Consider the following 21510-nt stretch of genomic DNA (forward strand, 5'->3'; position numbering starts at 1 on the left):
CTGTAGTATCTCCCCAAACTACCCTCAGCACAAGGCCTGACATTCAGTAGGTGCTCAATAAATGCTTGTTGAGTGAATTCATGATGTAGGATTAGTGATTCAGCCCCTCCTCTCTACCCTTACCAGCTCTTTCCAAGATGCCAGCAGAGGGTGAGGCAATGCTTGAGTCAAGGCCTGAAAATTAAAGGGGCTCCCTGCTGGGGCCATCTGGGGGACACAGTGAGATGTCACAGTAAAGCGCCCAGCAGAGCGATGGCAGCAGGCCTCCAGAAAAGCTGAGGACTGGCCTTGGGCTTGGTGCTTCTCCATGAATTTAAGTGCTTAGCAGTGGTAGGTGTGCACTGAGTAGGAGGTGTAAACTCTGACTTCCTGTCAGGCAATTCTGCCGGCCGTAGCTTCCTTAGCAGACGCCCAGCAGGGCTGTTCTGAGTGTTCTCATCTCCCTCCCTCTGTCCTCCATGCCCTGCCTAAACCCAGCCTCACACCCTGCACAGCCCCCTCCCCCTACACCAGCACCCCTGGCCTGACAGTTGCTCTTGAAATAGGCCCTTCAGCAACCCCTTTCACAAGTTCCAGTTGGAGGCCTAGACCCTGATCTTATCTCCTTACCTTCAGCAGGGGCCCCTCTCCTGTGACGAGGGGGCCTGGATGGAAAGTCACTGTGGAGTTGCCAGAAGTGCACTTAGCCCACACTTACCACTCCCTGGACCTCAGTTTCCAAATCTATGAGAGGGGGACAATGAACCCCATGAAAGAGAGAGAGTTAAAAAATGGTAGCCTGCTCCTCCAATGTGCTTGATCTTTTAGACCTCAGGAAGCCAGGTAACCCCAGAAGGCTGGAAGTGAGGGTGGGACCTAGGGTGCCCACCTTCCAGGGTACCCCCCCCCAAAAAAACTGAGTGAGCTCTACTTGCCCTCCAAAAGGACTCATTCTTCAGCAATAGCGAGTTGTGCAAGGGTCTGTCACAGCTGTGGGCTGCTGCGGGTTACTGGCACAAGCTTGAGACAGGACCCTGGGCTCTAGACCCCGCCTGCCATGTTGGCCGATCTCTAGGGGCTTGGCCCATTGACTGCTCCGCGTGCTGATGATGAGAGGCAAGCAGATAGGAAGGGACCTCCGAGGGGCCCTATACAACCAGTCTATGGAGGGCAGGACAGGACGGCAGGCAGAGATGCAGGCAAGGAGACCAAAGGAAACACTAGGTCTGCCGTCTGGACTCCTGACCCTTCAGTCTGCTTGTGGCTGCCCACCCTGCCCCGCAGGACCTTGCCCCTACACTCCAGCCACCTCAACCCTCCATGCCAACACCCACCCTTCCCTCGCCCCTTCCCCTCCGCTTCTGCTTCTAGGCCTCTGCTGATTCTGCAGGAAGCCTCCCTCGGGGAGCCATAGCACATAGCCCCCAGGAGCTTGTCAAGAGCAGTACAGAGGTAACTAAGCACTGGCCTGGGGCCCAGTCCCAGCACCGTCATCCACTTGGTCAAACTCCTTATCCACTGAGCCTGCCTCTTCATTGTCAAATACAGATCATCGCTATGTGTAACTTAGAGTCATTATGGCAATGAACACAGAATGCTACCATAGTGCCTGGCACAGAGCAAGCACTCAGCAAGGTTTGTGGCTAAGCCAACACCAGCTCAGGTGATTCTGAACCCAGGTGATTTGGAACTTACTCTCGAAGCAAATGCATGTATCCGAGGGAGCCACCGTGTAACTAAGAATTGACTTCCGCGTACAATACAGAGCTTATTAAAGGGTAAGTAATAAAAATGCAGTTATTTGACGCTTGCAGGCTTGGGGTCTGGCTGGACCCCAGAGGGTGGGGAGTCATGCAGGAGTGCTCTTTCTCCAAAAGGGAAATGACAAAGTCTGGTTCCAAGGCTGAGCCACGTAGGAAGAAAAGATTTGTAATGAGACACATCAGAAAAACCACTTGGGGTGACAAGAGGAGAGAAGGCTGTTTGGAAACTGCAAATAAGGAGGCGAGAGAAAGGGTAGGGGCATCAGGGCCCTGACCAGCCAGCCCTTCAGCTGCTCTCCCTCCCTCCCTGGCGGCCGTACGACGATGAGGTCCTGGGGGACTGGGTACCACTGGTCCCATGAGCGTGCCATCCCATCTGCCAACTCGTCTCGGCCCTCCACACAGCTTCTCCTAAAGAAAGAAACGCCCAGACTCGCGCAGTCTGGCTCCTGCCACCTCCCCTCTCCAGAGCCCTATCTCCTCTCTCTATTCCTCTGCCCTCTAAACACCCTGGCTTTCAGCTCCTGAAATGGACCTGCCCTACCTGCTATGGGTCTCAACTGTGAAAACTCTTCCCCTTTTGTGGCTGGAGATTCCTACTGACCCTCCAGACTCCAGCCACAGGGAGCCCTTCCTGTCCCAGCCCCACCAGACCCAATTCAAGTGGCTGGGTCTTCCTGGTCCTTACACTTAGAGCTCCTCTCATAGAACTTAACATCGCTGTAATTATCCATGTATGTCTGTGGTTGGATCTGATGAAGCTACAGCTCCCTCCCTACAGGTCTGTGAGCGCCATACAGAAAACGTGTGTGCCTGTTCTGTAGCCTCAGCACGTAACACAATGCCTGGCAGGGCCTCCATACATCTTTGTGGAATGGATGCATCTGCTGTGACCTCATCTGTCACAGCTATTACGTCAGGGGTTGGATTTGTGCCTGTACATCTGTTAGGACCTGGTGCCTCTGGTCAGGGGCATTGTTCACCCTGGGTCGGCGGAAGTCTTTACAGAGACTGGCTCTGCCAGGCTGAGGCCCAGACCCAAGACCTTGAGGGAGCCTTCCCTCGCTGGCCTCTTTCAGATGCAGTACCCGAGAACCTTCTTTCCCGCCCTCCCCTGGCAATCTCAAAACCTCAATGTTCTGCAACCACTTTCACAAGAACCGTCCACTAGCCACAGTGGAGCTGCTGGCCACAGGCCTGATTGGATCTCTTTATCTGCTCAGTGCCGAAGGTCCCCATGGAGACAGCTGCAGCAGAGCAGGGCTGAGGGCCTGATGTGCCTGCTCCTGTTCCCAGGGGTTCTTGGGAATGGGGTCCTTGGACCTATTCTCATGACAAGAACACTAAGGTTGGCAGGGAGAAGGGGCCTAACTCAAACTTCAATGGCTCTGCACTGTGTCAGAGGCTGAGGCGGGTCAGAAGCATGTGTGTGTGTTTGCATGTGTGTATGTATGTGTTTATGTATGTGTTCCAGTGTGAAGACACTCCTGAGAGAGGCAGCTTTGAGTGTGCTGTTTCTAGCAAGGCCAGAAAAAACTGTGGGGCCTTAGAGAGCCAGCCTGGGAGCCCAGTACCACTCTGGCGGTATGACCTTGAGCAAGGGTTTGACCTCTATAATTTATTAGTAAGGTCAGCAATGGGCAGAAATGTTCTGGGGGCAGAAAGTGTCTCTGATGGGCACTGGAAAGATGCACAGGTCCAGGCTGAGGGGCATCTGAGGGCAAGGACCCATCCTTTCCCCCCCCTCCTGCCTTGGCCTTCTGTAAGAGCTGTACCTCATGTCCTCCATCACACTGAGAACACCCAGGGGCAGGGACTGGGGGGTGGGGGAGGAGAAGTGTGGCCTTGCAGATAAGGCAGACTCTGCTTTGGATCAGTGACTTAATGAATAAGGAGGCTCAGTGGGGGACAGGACCCACTGAACACTGCCACTTGTGGGGTACTCAAACAGCAAATATTAGTTTATATGAATGAATAAACACATGAATGTCTAGACATAGCTAACGTTAAGCTCCTTGGATATCATTTGAGGGATACCCTGTTTGTTCCTTTCATGGCAGATATGTTTGGGGAGAGTCTGTCCACCAATATCTCCTTCTCTGAGAACAACCCTCACCCACAATCCCTGCTGAAGGGGTGAGCTTGGATGGTCATGCTTATGTCACATGACCTGCATATCTCTCAGCCACACGGAACACATGGCCCAACCTCAGCCAATCAGATTATTTTTATAAGACTTTGGATTTTGAATCATGAAGGACAGAACTGGTCAGCTGTGGAAGGCAGAATGGAAAAGTCAGGTTTTGGGGTCATGTAAAGGTAAGCAGGGAGGGATGAGGGAGGGAGGGAGGAGGAGAGATCAGCTGCGTCAGCCCTGATACACATTTTTTCACAACACCCAACTCCACTTTATATCCTTAAAATAAACCCCCTCTTTTTATTTAAACTTATTGGGGTCATAGTCCCTTCAACTCTAATGATAACCTATTTCTTCCCTTCGCTCTGCCTAACAACCTGACCCCAAAGCCCCAGTTTGACAGTGGCAGAAAGATATGATGGGGTGTGAAATAGAGTCCAGGCAGAGAGGACACTAGACACACCAGTGAACTGGAGGGGACAAAAAGAGGTGGATGTAAAGACTAAATTGGCAGAAATCAATGCAAGGAGGGAGAGAGGGAAAAGGGAAGGGAGAGATAAGATATCTATCAATATAAGGGAAAGAAAGAGATAAAGAGTCAAGAAACTGTTATAGAGCACTTCCTATAAAGTATTACGTCAGGCCCCAAATGCATATTTATAACTATGAATGAAAAAATGAATGAATGAACAAATGAATGAATGAACAAATGATCCCATTCCTATTTGCAAGAAGTATTGCATCTGAAAATGGGGATAGGTAGGAAAATAGCAATAAGTAGTCAGAGTCTTGTAGGCATGCCCTGAATTTATGTCACTTTCTCTTCTGTGTTTCACCCTTGGGAGAGTGGCATGGCCCCCCTGGAGTTCAGCTCCCACCCTCTCCCTGCCTCCCTCACTGTGCTTAGGAATTTCTGCCCTACTTCTAAAACTACTCAACTGATTAAAGAATAAACGCCAAGCACGATAGTAACAATAACAATAATCCTTACATAAATTCAGTTAGTTACATAATATTCTTATGCATTTTTATTTAAATCTTATAACAAATCTGTGAGATTGTAGGAACAGATATTATTTTATGTCATTTCAGCAAAGAAGAATTCATGAGTCCAAGAGAGGCCAGGTGGCACATCCAAGGTCACAAGTTTGGTAGGTAATGGAACAAAGGCTCCCAATTTAGGGCTAAGTCTCCAAGTTCTGCACTCTCTCTATCATTCTGGACAAAGGCCAAACAGGCATTTGAAAAAGGGATCACAACACAGAAAACAGAACTGTTCTTATGGGGAAATGCTGTCATCCAGAAGGTGGAAAGGAGTGAGTAATTTTCCAGAATGTTTCCATGAGAATACACTTTATTAGCATAGGAATGTTCAAACCATATATCACAAACAAAAACAAAGATATTTTCTTTTTCCTAAAAATCTGACTAAGTTGCTTAGTTTCAAAATTCACTCACTTCTACGATGACCCTCACAACATATCCACAATAAAGAGAACAGATACAGTGGCTCTCCATCCACTCTACAAATGAAAAACAAAGCCAAAGAGAAGTGATCTACCCACTGTCACTCCCTTTTAAAAACCAGTCGGTGTCTCCCTATTCTCTTCACTGCTGCCTGCATCTCCTGGTTCCTCAAAGTATAAATCATGGGGTTGAGCATGGGGGTCATGACTGTGTGGCTGATGGACACAGCCTTGTCCATGGAGAAGGTGGTGAAGGGTCGGGCATAGAGGTAAATGCTTGGAATAAAGACCATAGACACCACAACAATATGGGTAGTGCAGGTGGATGCTGCCTTCCTCCTTGCCTGCCCTGAGTGGGACCTCAGCATCACCAGGATGACCGAGTAGGAGGTCAGGAGGAGAAAGAACCAGATGACATCCAGCAACCCACTGTTGCAGATCATGAGGAACTCTAAGATGGATGTGTCAGTGCAGGCAAGTCTCAGCACCTGTGGGACATCACAGTAGAAGTTATCCAGGACATTGGGGCCACAGAAAGGCAGTGGGAGCATCAGAGCCAGCTGGACAATGGAGTGGACAAAGCCCCTTACCCAGGCAGCCACCACCAGCCCCACACACAATCGAGTATTCATGATGGTGACATAGCGAAGGGGTCGGGAAATGGCAACAAGGCGGTCATAGGCCATTACCGAAAGGAAGAAGACCATGGCACCTCCCAGAAAGTGGAAGAAGAATATCTGGGCCATGCAGCCCTGGTAGGAGATGGTCTTCTTCTCAGAGAAGAAGTCGACCAACATCTTCGGGGCAGTGACTGAGGAGAAACAGAGGTCTAAGATAGCCAGATTTCGAAGCAGGAAGTACATAGGGGTGTGAAGCCGGGAGTCTGAGGTCACTGTGATTATGATGAGGAGGTTTCCCAAAACTGTGGTGGTATAGACAAACAGAAACACCAGGAACAGGAAAGGCTGGAGCTCCTGCATCTTTGAGAGCCCCAGGAAGACAAACTCTGACACCCACGTGTGGTTCGCTGATTCCATGGTGTCTTTTTATACACCAAAGGAAAATGGACCACATACATAGATGCATGAAGTCGCTGTTAGTGCTCAGGGCTAAACTGAGTTGTCCAGGTCCATGTGATGGTCATCCTCAAGACCAGACCATATCACCAGGTGCTGATTACATTAAATAACCTTGTCTATGTGATTTTACAAGTTGGTGCCGGACTACATATTTATGAGAACTTTATAACATCCAGAGACACATGCAATGTGCCTTTCAGAGATTTAATGTAATAAAGTGGTGGGAAGGCACTTGGAGTCCAACAAACCTGTAGGGCTTCTCTTTCCTTGAGATTTGGCCTTGAGTAAGTTACTCAGTCTCTCAGTCTCAGTTTTCACATCTGCAAGGTGAGAATAAAAATGTTTTCTTTATAGACTAGCCCTTGGGATTAAATAAAATAACACATAAAGTTCCTAGAACAGTGCCTGGAATAGTAAACGATAATCACTCTCCTCTGTGTAGTCTCTTATGCCAAAGAACCTCTCTTCTTTCTGTCTCTAATACATTTTTCTACCCATCATTTTTCATGCAACATTTAACACATTATAATGTTGATGAACTTTTCACATGTCTATATTTTTCCTCCATAATTCAACTGTAAGCTCCCAGAGGCATAAGTGTGGATCTTATCATTTACTTGTGCCCAATCTTACCGATAATTAATACTCAAAAAGCTTGTGACATTGACTGCGGGGTATGCACCTCCTCCCTGTCCCCTTCCCCACGTCACGGATGTGGGTGGCCCCCTAATTGAGTGGAGACAGGACACACATGGTGTGTATGCTGAGACCAAAAAGAAAAGGGGGAGAGAGATTCTCTGGACTAAGAGATACATCATGAGCCCTGGCTGGCGTGGCTCAGTGGATTGAGTGCGGACCTTCGAACCAAAAGGTCAGAGATTAGATTCCCAGTCAGGGTACATGCCTGGGTTTCAGGCCAGGTTCCCAGTAGGGGGCGAGCGAGAAGCAGCTGATTGATGTATCTCTCGCTCACTGATGTTTCTCTCCCTCTCTCCCTCCCTTCCTATTTCTCTAAATAAATAAATAAAAACCTTTCTTTGTAAGGAATACATGATGAAATTTTACGAAGGGGACTCGGAGAACTCTTCTGAAAGGAATAGAATTTTAGGATATGTTACTGAATACAAGGGCAGAAAACAAAGGATGATGTTGAAACAAGAGAAATAGACAAAGGAATAAAGAAGGGAGATTGAGAGGAAGTGAGATGAAAGAACAGAGCGCATGAAGGAAGGGCGTGGAAAGGTGATGGGGCAGGGGAGGGAATGGGACCACAGGTGGAGGAGGGGGTGGAAGATGAGAGAGAGGGTAGCAAGTGAGGGGCTAAGTGGCCTCCCACCGCCACCACCTTGTCTCATTCTCCCGTCCTCTCTCACCTGCCTGCGGCAATCTAACCTATTAGAGGTCTTCTTAATCTCATCCTTCTGCTTCCAGTTCAGTCCATTTTCTAGATAGCTATCAAACAGACCTTTCTAAACTCATATCTGATCATGTTTCTCCCTCATTATAATCTTTTAATGACTGCGTAGTGCCCGCAGCCTAACACTTGAACTCTTAGAAGTTCCCTAACGTGCTTTGTAGATCAAGGTAGAAAACCATGCTTATGTGTGTGCATGCAACTCCCTCTCAGCGCGTCACACAAAGCAATCACATGTCGCCTCCATCTACCTTTCTAATCAGCCTCCCTGTACCCAGGAACTGATTTTTCTTCAAGACATGCGTACACTTGGTTATTTTGTAGTTTTGGTAACAAATCCTGTTTTCTGAAATATCTTCCACTACCTTCTCAACTAAAGACTCAGAGATACCCTTCTCTGTACTCCTTTCCAACATATCTCCCAATCAGAAGTAATTTCTCATTCCTCTGGGTTCCCATATATTTTATAAACACCTCAGGCATAACATTTGCCTTTTTTCCTGTTGTCTCTCTTAACTAAATTGTAAATGCAATAGCTTAGTAGTCCCAGGACCTACAATAACAACTCTAATCTAGCCATAGCTCAAAAATGTTTTCTAACTTAATGTATTAGTAGGCAATTATGTGATCTTGTTTTAAGTGACGATGTGGAGAATTTTGTGGTGTATTTCCTTACTGTTTGCTCTCAGCATCCTCCCTCTAAATCCCAGGGCCAGTTCTTCACTTGGTCTTTAAAAGCCTGGGTTTTCACATGCAACCCAAAGCATCTGTTTTGTTCACCATCACAGTCCCCAGTGTTACTTTCTGAGGCCCCCCTCACACTTCAGACTTAATTAGTTTCAAATCTCTGTCACTTGTTTATTCTCCCCACCTTCCAGCAAGTGTTTCTAGATCCTTCTTACTGCTGATCCTTTTACAGCTGAGGAAACCCTGGTCTCTCACCTTCCTTCAGTCCAGAAGGAGAGAGAGGCTTCAGGTCTCATATCTTCTTGAAGATCCTTTTCCTTCAGCTTCAGTTTCCTAGCCACCGCCCATGCCTCACATATACAGCAGTGGGTGTGATCCTAGGAGAAGAGGCAGTATCTTCAGGGAGAAACTATTGGACAGCGCTCAGGAAGCAGGACTGGGTTCATTACCACTGGGGCCAGAAGAGCATTGGGAGTTGTTAAAAAGTTTCTAAATGCCTCAAAAACACATACTCTTTGAGAGGTATTCCTTGGGGGCCAAGAGTACCAAGAATAATGAACAGTTAAAGACCTGTAGAATGTTGGATTCTCAGGTCAAGGTCCAAAAGGTCAAGAGCCTCTTCAAAAAGGAAGATACTCTCTGGAAGTTGTAGAAGAACTTATCTTCTTAGGCCAGTGATTCTTATTCTTGAATCACCTGAAAAGCTTGTTAAAAACCAAATTAGTGTGACCTAGCCCCAGACATTTTCATTCAATGGGTCAATGGTGAGGCCAAGAATTTGCATCTGGAACAAGTTCTCAGATGGAGCTGATGTTCCTGCTCCTGGGACCACACACTGAGAACCACTGACTTGCTCCCGGCACCGCGGACTGCTCACGTCAAGGTTTGATTTCTTTCTTCTCCTTCTCCTCCTTCTCTTTCTCCTTCTCCTTCCACTTTTAAACTGAATTGATCTTTACTTAGGGAAAGTCATAAGTGGGAAAATGTTTTATACTACAATGGAAACTTATTACCATGTAAATCTTGTCCTTTATTTTGCCAACCAGACCCCCAATGTTGATTCACCATCCATAGCCAAGTGTACTCACATCACCTATTAAACACTAGCATTCCTTACGTGTGAATTATTATTACCTCTAATACAAGGACTGGTACAAGAAACGTATATTTTCTCTTTATGAGAAATTGATCAAAATGGGAATTAACTGGCATTGTGACCTTGATGTACTATAAAAACAGTCTGATTTCTTAGAGCTATCTGATTCACATAGTATTTCCAGGCTGGTCTGAGTTCCTTCATCGCAAAGGCTTACACTTGTCAAAATAAAATATCTGCCTGACAGATATGTAAATCTCTTCCACATATAAGATACAGATTTTTTAAAAAAAACACTAAATTTTTTTATTTCATTAAATTTATTGGCATGACATTTGTTAATAAGATTCTTAATGTAGGTTTCAAGTGCACTATTCTATAATATAATACATCATCTGTATATTGCATTGCGTGTTTACCACTGGAAATCAAGTATCCTTCTGTCATTACATACTTGACCCCCTTAACCCTGTTCTATCTTCCCCACTCCCCTTTCCCACTGGTAACCACCATAGTGTTGTCTGAAAAAAAGCACTAATTCTTATTTAGAGCTTTAGTCCATCAAAAAATTGAGTCATTTGGGAAAGTGGCCTGGATTGATTCTGAGGAAGCAGACAGGACTTACCGTTCTCATTGATTATTATGAGTGATTTCAAGTTCTGATTCTAATTTAGCTTTCAATAAGAAAAACCTCGTAAGTTCTAGCTTATGTATTTCCCCTGCAAAGGCACATGTGGGTCTGTAAAATGTGCACCAAAAGTCATCTATTCCCTGCAACCTCTAGCCAACATAATACTTTTCAAACACCCAAAGGGCAGGAATGGAATAATTATGCTAAAGACCCGGTCATGGGAACTGAACTGAGAAAATAGTTTCCCTATGTGCCACTTATTTAAGAAAATAAATATTTATCAGATTTAACTATTGTTAGAACTTCATACTATTAAGTGGATTCAGGATACATAGAGAAGGAACTTCATTTACATTCTCATAGATAATTAATAATTCTCCCTTTGTGATGATCAGATTTATATGTCAATTGGACTATAGTTCCCAGGTATCCAATCAAACGCTAATTTAGGAATTGGTGTTATGGTATTTTGTAGATGCGTAGGTCTATAATCAGCTGATTTTAAGTAAAGGAGATTATCCTACGTGGGTGGGCTTGATTCAATCAATTCAAGGGCCTGAAGAGCAGGACTGAGGTTTCCTTTAGGAAGGTAAAATTCTGTACTGTGGCTTCAGCTCATGCCTGAGGTCCAGCCTGCACTTACCAATGGCCTGCCCTACAGGTTTCATACCTGCTCAGCCAGTCTCACAATCACGTAAGACTGACTTCTTCCTTGCAAAAAAAAATCTCTTAACATATATATTCATATCCTACTGGTCCTGTTTCTCTGGTGAAACCCTGACAGATACATTATTTTCTGTGCATCATATGTGAGGTGGACATCTTAGGCAAGGTTGACTGAGGTCTTCTCCCCCTTACACTTAAATCATCATTGTGCTTGATGATGAATACAACTGAAATGGCAGGACCTATGGATTAATATGCTGAGGAGTCAAATATTCTCTGGACCAGAATTAATCTACTATCACTGAAATAATTTATGCTCTTCTTTTGAGAGAGCTGTTTTTTGCTAATCTTACGCATAAGCAGCATAACTAAAGTGCATTACCTGATTGTTCAGATCACAAGGATGCCTAACTGTTTGGTTTCATTTAAAAGTGTAGATGGGAAGTAAAAAATAATAATAATTTTGGTAAATGGGAATGCGTGAAGGAACTTACATTAATTGAACAACTACTATGTGCTATGGATTGTGCTGGATGTTTTGCAATTGCCTCATTGATCCAAACAACACAGTGAGCCATTATGGAAATTTCACAGCTAAAGGAGTAGATGTCCAGTGATGTCCAAAAGGAAAGCAACCAACAGGAGTGAGAGCCTGAATTTGAATCCCATAGCTTCAAAGGCACTGTTGTCCCACTATACTACTGAAGACAGCATCAGAACGCTGGGGCTATTTTTAACTTAAGCCATTTATGAACAACGTATTTTTAATTTTTTCTCTAAAGTCTTTATAGTGGAAGACATTGCACCAACCCAGTTAGGGTTAACAAATTTAGATTCGAGTCAAATTTATGTTATGAAAACAGCGTAGCTTCAGTAAGAGATGTCTTAAAGGTATATTTTCATGGATATAGCTGTATGCATTTAAAGGGGGTATTTCTCAACAAACTCAGTTAAGAATCAAGTACCTCATCTTGCTGAATTAACGTGTGTACAATTCATCTAAGGAAATTTTTCTCACATGTCTTCCCTTTGGGTCAACATTATAGATTATAATTGGCAAACGTTGCACCTGGAGAAATGATGCATTGGAGGATGAGAAAAGTATCATCAGTCACTTAAAGGAATTTAACATAAAAGGAGGAAAAGCTGTTCTGAGGGACCAGACAAATGAAATACGACACCAAGTTCATTTTCTCTCCCCTCACCTCCACAAGGTCACTGTGAATAGGGAGAAACATGTGACATGAGAACATGAAAGTTAAAGTTCAAGTTGCCATGATGGCTTAGAGAGAACCTCGAGAGGCTTTTTATTTCTTGGATGGGACGGCTGCTAGAAGGGAAGAAGAACTACAAAGCCTGTACATTATCTTCTTAACTTTGAATCAACGTTAGACAAGATCAGAGACTTTTACAAAGTGAGGTGTACATCAAAGGAGGTGGAGGGAATAAATAGAAATATAATAGAGACAGAAATAAAAAGTAGGTTCTGAAATTGACAGGGAAAGAACAAGACTCAGAAAAAACAGCAATGCCTCTCAGTATAAGGTGCTCTTCAAGGAACTGGGAGGCCTAGACGTGGGTAAAGCACAGCCTCTGCCCTCAGGGAGCTCTCCTTCCAGTGCAGGAGCCAAAGGGAACGCCCACGAGGTGTCGCCCTTGGGACTGAACTCATTACCCCAAACCTGGAACACTAATAGACATGGCCCTGCCTTCCCCGACCTTGGTTCCCCAACCATCCCACACACCCCTCTCGGCCGTATCTTCCAAATGATGTAAAGATTGTGTTGGGAAAGTAGAATATTTTGCAGGCTCTCCAAAGAGTATTTGGCAGGAAGAAAAAAAACACAACAGGCAAATGTGCTTACAGGAAATAATGTTTATACAATGTTAAAAGTGGGATGACCTCCTGTATGACACAGTGAGTGATAAGGCAGAGATGCAGCGAGCAGAAAAGAACGTGATTTTTCCAGAGTTGAGATGAAACTGTTGACCATTTCTCACAGATATATTGATCCATTGATGAGGAATCCACTAGGTTTTCCCTTGTGACTGTGGGAGACTCTGAGTTTCCAATCCCACCAATATCTCCTGCCCGTAATCTTGGAGTCAGAGGAAACACGTGCCTGGCCAACCTCCGCCACTCACTTGCTGCCATTATTGAGCAAGTCATTTCTCTCTGCGTTTCTTCATTCGTAAAACTGTTTAATATAAAAATTTTATATTCATCATCAGTTTCCTGAGAATGAGATAAAAGTGCCTGACATAGTATCTCACACAGGAGTAGGTCAGCAGAAATATTAATTTAATCTTAATTGTCACATTCTATAAAGACTTTCTTCTGCTTTCACATGGGAAAAGTTCAGAGAGAAGTTTGTCATTTAAAGTTGACCTATTTAAAGTTCACTCCCTGTTGCAAATCACTAAGCGCTTGCCTAACCTCTTCATGGCTGCCTGCATCTCCTGGTTCCTCAGGGTGTAGATCATGGGGTTGAGCATGGGGGTCATGACTGTGTAGCTGATGGACACAGCCTTGTCCATGGGGAAGGGGGTGAAGGGCCGGGAGTAGATGTAGATACAGGGAATGAAGATCAGAGACACCACAATGATGTGGGTGGTGCAGGTGGAAGCTGCCTTTCTCCTCGCCTGGCCTGAGTGGGACCTCAGCATCATCAGGATGACCATGTAAGAGATCAGAAGGAGGAGGAACCAGAGAAGAACCAGCATCCCACTGTTGGAGATCATTAGGAACTCCAGGATGGAGGTGTCAGTGCAGGCAAGTCTCAACACTTGTGGAACATCACAGTAGAAGTTATCCAGGACATTGGGGGCACAGAAAGGCAGTGGGAGCATCAGAGCCAGCTGGACAATGGAGTGGACAAAGCCCCCTACCCAGGCAGCCACCACCAGCCCCACACACAATCGAGTATTCATGATGGTGACATAGCGAAGGGGCCGGGAAATGGCTATGTAGCGATCATAAGCCATCACTGAGAGAAAGAAGACCGTCCCACCTCCCAAGAGATGGAAGAAGAATATCTGGGCCATGCAGCCCTGGTAGGAGATAGTCTTGGTCTCATGGAAGAAGTCCACCAGCATCTTTGGAGAAGTGACTGTGGAATAACAGAGGTCTATGACAGCCAGATTTCGAAGCAGAAAATACATGGGCATGTGTAGTCTAGAGTCGAAGGTCACTGTGACCATGATAAGGAGGTTTCCCACAACAGTGGTGACATAGACAAATAGAAACACCAAGAACAGGAATTTCTGGAGCTCCTGGGTCTGTGAGAACCCTAAGAGGACAAACTCTGACACCCATGTGACGTTCTGTGGTTCCATGGGATCTTTGCCACATACTAGGAGAGAAACCTGCAAAACAAAAATTATGAAAATTCAATCATTTTCTTGTGGAGTATCAGGACAGAGATAATCAAAGGCATTATTCTGTGTCATTCCAAGACGAAGCTTAAGAGAGACTGCCATGGAGATAAACACATTTTCAAGACTCTCACAGACTTATCTCCCTAAACACACCCTATGTTGTATTACAGGCATTTGTGGGTCTTTTTCTCTTTGAACCAGACTGTCCTTGTCCATGGGTTTCATGTCTGATTCCTACCTGCTGTGCCCAATATGTGCTTTGTGAACCACAAGCTCCACGAATACAGTCACATCCATCAATGAATGAATAAACATGTCAGCAAGTACCTGCAACCACCAGTATCATCCACCTAGGTGCAAAAATCCTGAGAGTATGGCAAGTAGAAACTAATAATTTTTAAATAAACAGGTGCGTCTCTGTGGCAGAGGTCTGAGGAAGAGAGGTGTGCATTAGAGGATGTTGTTATGGACAAATTCAGAGACAAATGTGAAGAAAAACAAGCAGATGAGCTTGACTGTAGTAAAGCTGGGATGATGAGTGCTTCTCAAACTTTTCCACAGAAATATTTCTCTAATGGCATTTGTTATCATGGGGCCATCTGCACAGGGACTCACTGCAGCCCAGAGCAAATGCAAAATTTCCTTGGACTCTCATGGCTTATATTTTTAAATTTATGTGAATTTTCTATTGCATCTCTAGACAATCTTTGGCAGGGGTTCTAAAATTTAAGTATTGTGGCTTGTGAAACTTTGGTAAGTCCAAGGTGTTATATAAAATATAAGATAGGGAAGAAGCATTTTCTTTTGTTCAGGGAGTGAAAGTTCTAGAAGACATTCACTTGAAAAATAAACTGTGTGTTAAAACCCATTCCCTTGGGTTATACTTTTCCAAAATTGTTTAATTGTTCAGGAAAATCTGCCGAGCCCCTGCCCTGGGAAGAAAATAGAACATAAACAGAGGTGTCCTCCCTGACTCCCGCCTAAGATATGGGAGGGACAGCAGAGTCACACTGATGTTCTTCGTACAAGGGAATTGAATAAATACCTGCAAATTTTTTTCTATCAACTTCTGTAGACAAATATAAAACATAATTATCCCTAAGATTATCTGTGAGGTATAACAGTACTCAAAATATTGCCATGTGTATCTCATCTAAAACTCATATCTATCCTAAATGATTGTGTGAAAATGATGTTCCAGGAAGAGGCACTCTGTTTATTCTGTCGTTTCACTGACTCCCAGAAGAGAGCCATTTGAAAAGCATCTCCATGGGCAACTGAGAACCCCTGGCAACCTTTTTAAGGAAAATGGTATGATGATGCAGGGTTATAATGGGCTTGTCCCAGCCCACTAGGGCAGGAGGCCCGGAGGCAGGCAAGAGTGGAGCAGACATGCCTGGGCCGTTGTCAGAGCAACCCCAACAGCGGGTAATATGTTTTTGTCTCTGGTTTTGTGTCCTTGTGGAAGTAAGGCTGGGTGGGCAGCAGCTTAAATGGCATGGTTAGGCCTCTCTGAGAAAGCCTCTGCCCCCCTAATCCTTCGCCCCTAACGCCAACGCTTCCATCCGGTCATTATTTCTAAAATGCCAGCAGCATAGCTTTATTAGTTTATTTTTATCTTTGTCTATATTAAGATTACAACCATCATAGCCATTTATAAGCCTATATCAGTCAGAGATGCACACTGTGCAACGTCATACATGAATCAACTGCCTAAAAGATATTTCCTCTTCTTGAGCAATTTGGCTTTCAAATTTTTTTCATGGTTCTTAACAGGGGGCTGAGAAAGTGCTAGATGGTCGCCGTCACCTCCTGAGTCACCTGGCAGCCACAGTGGCCAAGCAGGTATTGCTGGGCCAGAGGGCCATGAGCTGTGACAGAGTCAACATTTCTGGCAATTTCTGCAGACACAAGTTGAAATACCTGGCCTTCCTCCACCAGCCGATGAACACTACCCCATCCTGTAGCCCCGACCCACCTCCGAACCCCTGGCCTCATCCTTTGGTGGACCAGGCGAGGCATGCTCCCCCAGAAGGCCGGGTGAGGCCTGGCCTCCCTGGACCATTTCAAGGTGTTTGATGGAATTCTGCCGCCCTATGACAAAAAAGCAGCGAAGGTTGGTTCCTGCCACCCTCAAAGTTGTGCATAGGAAACCTACATGAAAGTTTGCCTCTCTAGGGCGCCGGGCTCGTGAGGTTGGCTGGAAGGACCAGGCGGTCACAGCCACTCTGAGAAGAGGAAGGAGAAGGCCCAGATTTACTACTGGAAGGGAAAAACAGCTCATGAGTCTATGAAATAGGCCTGAAAAAAATGTAGAGGGGGAAAAAAATGACAAATATAGAGGTCTTCAACATGCATGGACTCCTGTTCTGAACCCAATAAAATTAACTGTTAATTGCTCAAAAAAAAAAAAAAAATGTTCCATGGTTCTTCATTGTCTACAGGAAAGAACTCACACTTACATGGGTTTTTGGGGGTTTTCACACAACCTAGCTCCTGCCTGTCTTTGCAGATCCATCTGCTGCTCAGCAATAGAAGAAGTAGTAAAACATTTATTGTCAGTCATAGTAACTGTAGTAATAAATTTTTATTGAGTGTTTACTAAGTGCTAGGCCCTATGTTAACCATTTTGTAAGCATTATCTGTTTAATTCTCATACATTATTCTCATGCTTATAAAATAAAGTAAATACTAGTAATTATCCCTACTTTACAGATAAGTGAACTGAGGCTTAAAGAGATTAAATAACTTTCCCAGGTCACACAGACAATGAATAGCAGAGCTCAGACTCTGAACAAGGTCTGATGAGTCCCAGAACTGCACTCTTAGCTATAATTCTCTTTTTCCTTGCTCCCCTCTAAGAATCCTTGGCTTCAACTGAACTGAGCTCCTTTGTTCTTCTGGTCTAGGTGCCTTTTGTCAGGCCAGTGCCCAACCTGATTACCTTCCCATCCCTTTCACTTATTTGAATTCTACTCCTCCCTCACAGCCCAAGAGTAATGAGCTCTTCTATATATTGCTATGTATTGCTTGGTGTTTTTTCATAAGAATGGCTCTGTTGCTTCATCTGTGTTTCCAATTCAATGTAAATCTGATATATTTAGTGCTACACAGTTCCTAGTGCACCTATAAACTTCCCCATAGATGTTTCCCAAAAGAATGCTTGATATTTTCATAGTGGATGGAGCACCAGGACGGGTCAGATCACCAAGAGAGGTGAAAGGAGGTCCTATAGCCACTGCATGAAAGAGTTCCATTTAAGGGACCTTGAAGGGCACCCAAGGATCCTAATGCCTGGCATCAACAGATTCACCAACTTAGAAGCATCATCTTAGCATTGCCAGCATTCTTTCTATACACTCATAAGAATCTTTGGAAATGATTGTTCCATGTACCTGCACAGAGAATCGATTTAGAGGGATTCTAGATGGGAAAAAAAAGCAAAGACATAAAGGAGGGGCATGATATGTATAGGGTAATGGAAGGATCCCAGGCTCCTTCCTATTGTTAATCAATCTTGTATCCCATCTGTCCTGCTCTCAAGAAATCAGTCCACACAGGACTAAGAGACGGGAGGAGAAATAAGTGGTTCCAAAAATGGGGGTGAATCTAGTTGGTGGTCATCTTGGGAGCATTAACAGGTTTTATTAGACACAAGATTTAAAGAAGGATAAGATGAAGATATAGCAATGAAGACGGAATGAAAACCTGAAGTGAGTCAGAGAGGCAGCAGACAGGAGAAGGAGGAATAAATGAGGTTACGAAGGGAAACATCAGAGGGTAGGAATTGTGAAAAAGGCCCCATTTGTTTTCCCCTGGGTGCAGGAAGAAGCTGTAGATTGCATGTGGGAAGTGGGGGAGAAACCAGAGCATCTATCTATATTCTGCTCTTTCTCCCACCCTCTGTCCTAAATTCCACCCAATACTTAAGCCAGTACAAACCAAAGTCATTGTTACAGTTAAAATTAACTGTTCCCCAAATCCTGTCTCCCCAGCATTCTTGCCCAATGACTTCCCCATACTTCCCTCCACCCCATGCTTATCTTATGGTAGGCTTTGGCAGGAGCCTTCTTCCTCTGTGCTGATTTGTCCACTGAAAGGACACTGGTACCATCACTTACCTCCAGCCCGAAGTGCCCAAGTGGACTTAGAGCCTCCCATCTTCCAGGCCACCCTTCTCCCACAGCTCCATTTTTCTGGCCTCTCTAAAACAAGGAGCACATATGGGATTGGCCTTAAGGGAAGGGACGTTTCTCAGAGGACAAAACTTAGGCTTAATTTGTGAACTGAAACTGGTCTCAGGCTGCTGAGGGCAAGAGCAATGGGAGTTATTAAAAAGTATGTGAGCTGTTGCATCAGATGCACCCTTATAAAGTCTTCAGGGGCACTGATCATAGGACCAAGGTGAAGAAGGATAAGAGCCTTAAGGAAAATAAATTCTCAGAACGTTTACAAGAACTAAATCCCTCGAGGTCAGCACCATGGACAGTACAAGGCTCCACCCCCTGCTACCACCACTGTAGCAGAAAAAAATGGGCCGTTGTCTTAGGACACGTCCAAGTCACATTCTTTACAGAGGAAACACAGAAGCCTTTTTCACATGTACAACTGTCATGGTATCTCTCACCCCAACCTCTGATCTGTTCTCCTAGAGCCGTAGAGACCTTCCCAATATAAACTGGCGAAGTTTACCTTCAAGACATAATTCACAAACCGTGAAATGCACAACTTTAAAGTGCACAATTCAATGGGTTTTAGTACATTCACAAGCTTCACAAACCACCAACACTATCTGACTCCAGGCATTTTCATCACTCCAAAAAGAAACCTCATATTTTTTTCAGCAGTCTCTCTACCCATTCTGTTCTCTCCCCAGTTCTTGGTGACAACTAACCTACCTTTCGTCCTTATGAATTGGCTTATTCTGAACATTTCATATACATGGAATCATACAATATGTAGTATTTTATGTCTTACTTCTTTCTCTTAGCATAATGTTTTCAAGGTTTATCCATATTGTATTATGTATCAACTTCATTTCTTTTTATGACCGAGTAATATTATTGTATGGGTATATCCATAAATCAGTTCTTGAACATTTGGATTGTTTATACTTTTTGACTATATAAATAACATTGCTATAACATTTGTACACAAGTTTCTGTATGAACATATGTTTTGAATTATCTTGGGTGTATACCAAACAGTGGAAGTACTGGGTCATATAACTCTATGTTCAACTTTTGAAGGAACTGCCAGTTTGTTTTCCAATGAATGTATCATTTTAAATTCCCAATAGCAGTGTATAAGCAGTGATGATTTCTTCACAACATCACCAACACCTCTTATTATCTATCTTTTTTTAAGTATATTTTATTGATTATGTTGTTACAGTAGTTCCAATTTTTTCCCCTTTGCTCCCCTCTGCCCAGTACCCCGCTCCCGCCAGCAACCCCACCCCCCTTAGTTCATGTCCATGGGTCATGCATATAAGTTCTTTGGCTTCACCCTATCCTATATTGTTTTAAGCATCCCACTGTCTATTTTGTACCAACCAGTTATGCTTCTTAGTGCCTGCACCATTTCCCCACTTCTCCCCCTCCCCACTCCCAGCTGATATCCCTCCAAATGATCCCCATAGCTATGATTCTGTTCCTAATCTGGTTTGCTTAGTTGGATTTTGTTTTTATTTTTTAGATTCATTTGTTGATAGTTGTGAGTTTGTTGTCTTTTTAGTGTTCATAGTTTTGATCTTCTTTTTCTTAAGTAAGTTCCTTTGACATTTCATATAATAATGGCTTGATGATGATGAACTCCTTTAGCTTCACCTTGCCTGGGAAACACTTCATCTGCCCTTCTATTCCAAATGATAGTTTTGCTGGATAGAGTAATCTTGGTTGTAGGTTGCTTTTCATCACATTTAATACTGCTTGCCAGTCCCTTCCTGCCTGCAAAGTATCCTCTGGGAAATCAGCTGATAGTCCTATAGGCACCCCCCTGTAGGCAACTCTCCACCTCTCTCTTGCTGTCCCCAGGACTCTATCTTTATCTTTCGCCTTTGGCATCTCAATCATGATGTGTCCTGGTGTGGTCCCCTCTGGGTCCAGCTCTCCCGGGACCCTCCGTGCTTCCCAGACCTGTATATCCATCTCCTTCGCAAAATTTGGGAAGTTTTTCTCATTTTTTTCAATTCTTGCTTCCTCATTCTGCACTGGTTGACTGTTTTTTTCTTCCTTATGTTCCAAATCATTGATTTGAACCCCAATTTCCTTCCCTTCGCCATTGGTTTTGTTTGGATTTTCCTTCGTTTCACTTAGCGTAGACTTCACTTCTTCTATTATGCATTTGCCATATTCAGGTATATCTGTCAAGCCTGTGAGCACCTTTATCATCAGTGTTTTGAATTCTGCATCTGTTAGGTTGTCTATCTTCTCATCTGTTAGGTTGACTATCTCCTCGTCGCTTAGTTCTCCCACTGGAACCTTGATCCATTCCCCATTTTGGGCCATACTTCTCTGTCTCCTCATTCTGACAGACTCCTGTGTTTGTTTGCCTCTGCATCCCAGGTAGAGCTGTCGTTTGTGTTACATCGTAAGGGGCAGAGCCTTAGGGATTCGTCAGTAGAGGGCGACCTATTTCACCACGTTGTGGCGCTGGGGGAGGGGTCCGAGAGGCAACAATGCCGCCTGCCCAGCACTCGCCCCTTTTCCAGTCGCCTCTCCCACTTCCGCACTGGACTGGCACCCCTCTAGCTGCTGTCCTGGCCATCGTTCCCAGAGTGGGTGGGTCTGTGGACACTCTAGGACCATGGGGGCCCTTCAAACAAGTGGATTCTGCAGAGACTGGCAATTTCTGCTTCCACCCCAATCCCCACCAGCCTGCACATTCAGAAGCAATGAGGCTTGACCTTCCCCGGTGCTGGGATCTCGAGCCATGAGGTCCGGTAAGGAGCTGAGAATGCTCCCCAGGTGTCCCTCCTGACCTTTAAAAATGTGTGGCTGTGCTCTCTGCTGGCCTTCTGCTGTCACCACTGCTGCCACCGCTGCTGCCACCACCATACTGCATCCTCTCCGCCCCAGCTCTGGCCCTCCTACCTGTCTGGATAAGTATTTCTTCTTTATATCTTTCTTTGCTGGACTTCCATGCAGTTTGATTTTCTGGAACTTCTGGTTATCTCTAGTTTTGAGGTGGTTGTAGTCCTTCTTAGTTGTGGA

General features: G+C 44.7%; 2 protein-coding genes and 1 pseudogene across 2 annotated transcripts; 1 reads left to right on the forward strand and 2 right to left on the reverse strand.

Annotated features, from left to right (window-relative positions):
- Window positions 1-5446: 5446 nt before the first annotated feature.
- OR4D2 (olfactory receptor family 4 subfamily D member 2) lies at window positions 5447-6382 on the reverse strand. The gene has a single exon (XM_090291551.1). It carries the CDS (start codon window positions 6380-6382, stop codon window positions 5447-5449), a length of 936 nt encoding a protein of 311 aa, XP_090147677.1.
- Window positions 6383-13318: 6936 nt separating this feature from the next.
- Window positions 13319-14270, reverse strand: LOC149998189 (olfactory receptor 4D1). The gene has a single exon (XM_090291495.1). The coding sequence runs from the start codon at window positions 14252-14254 to the stop codon at window positions 13319-13321; it is 936 nt and encodes a 311-aa protein (XP_090147621.1). The 5' UTR covers window positions 14255-14270.
- A 1418-nt stretch (window positions 14271-15688) lies between these two features.
- On the forward strand, window positions 15689-16669 carry LOC149998190 (large ribosomal subunit protein uL13 pseudogene; annotated as a pseudogene).
- The last annotated feature ends 4841 nt before the right edge of the window (window positions 16670-21510 follow it).

This window comes from Furipterus horrens, unplaced genomic scaffold (assembly GCF_987537825.1).
Source record: "Furipterus horrens unplaced genomic scaffold, mFurHor1.1.pri manual_scaffold_11, whole genome shotgun sequence".
In the NCBI taxonomy this organism is placed as follows: Eukaryota; Metazoa; Chordata; class Mammalia; order Chiroptera; family Furipteridae; genus Furipterus; species Furipterus horrens.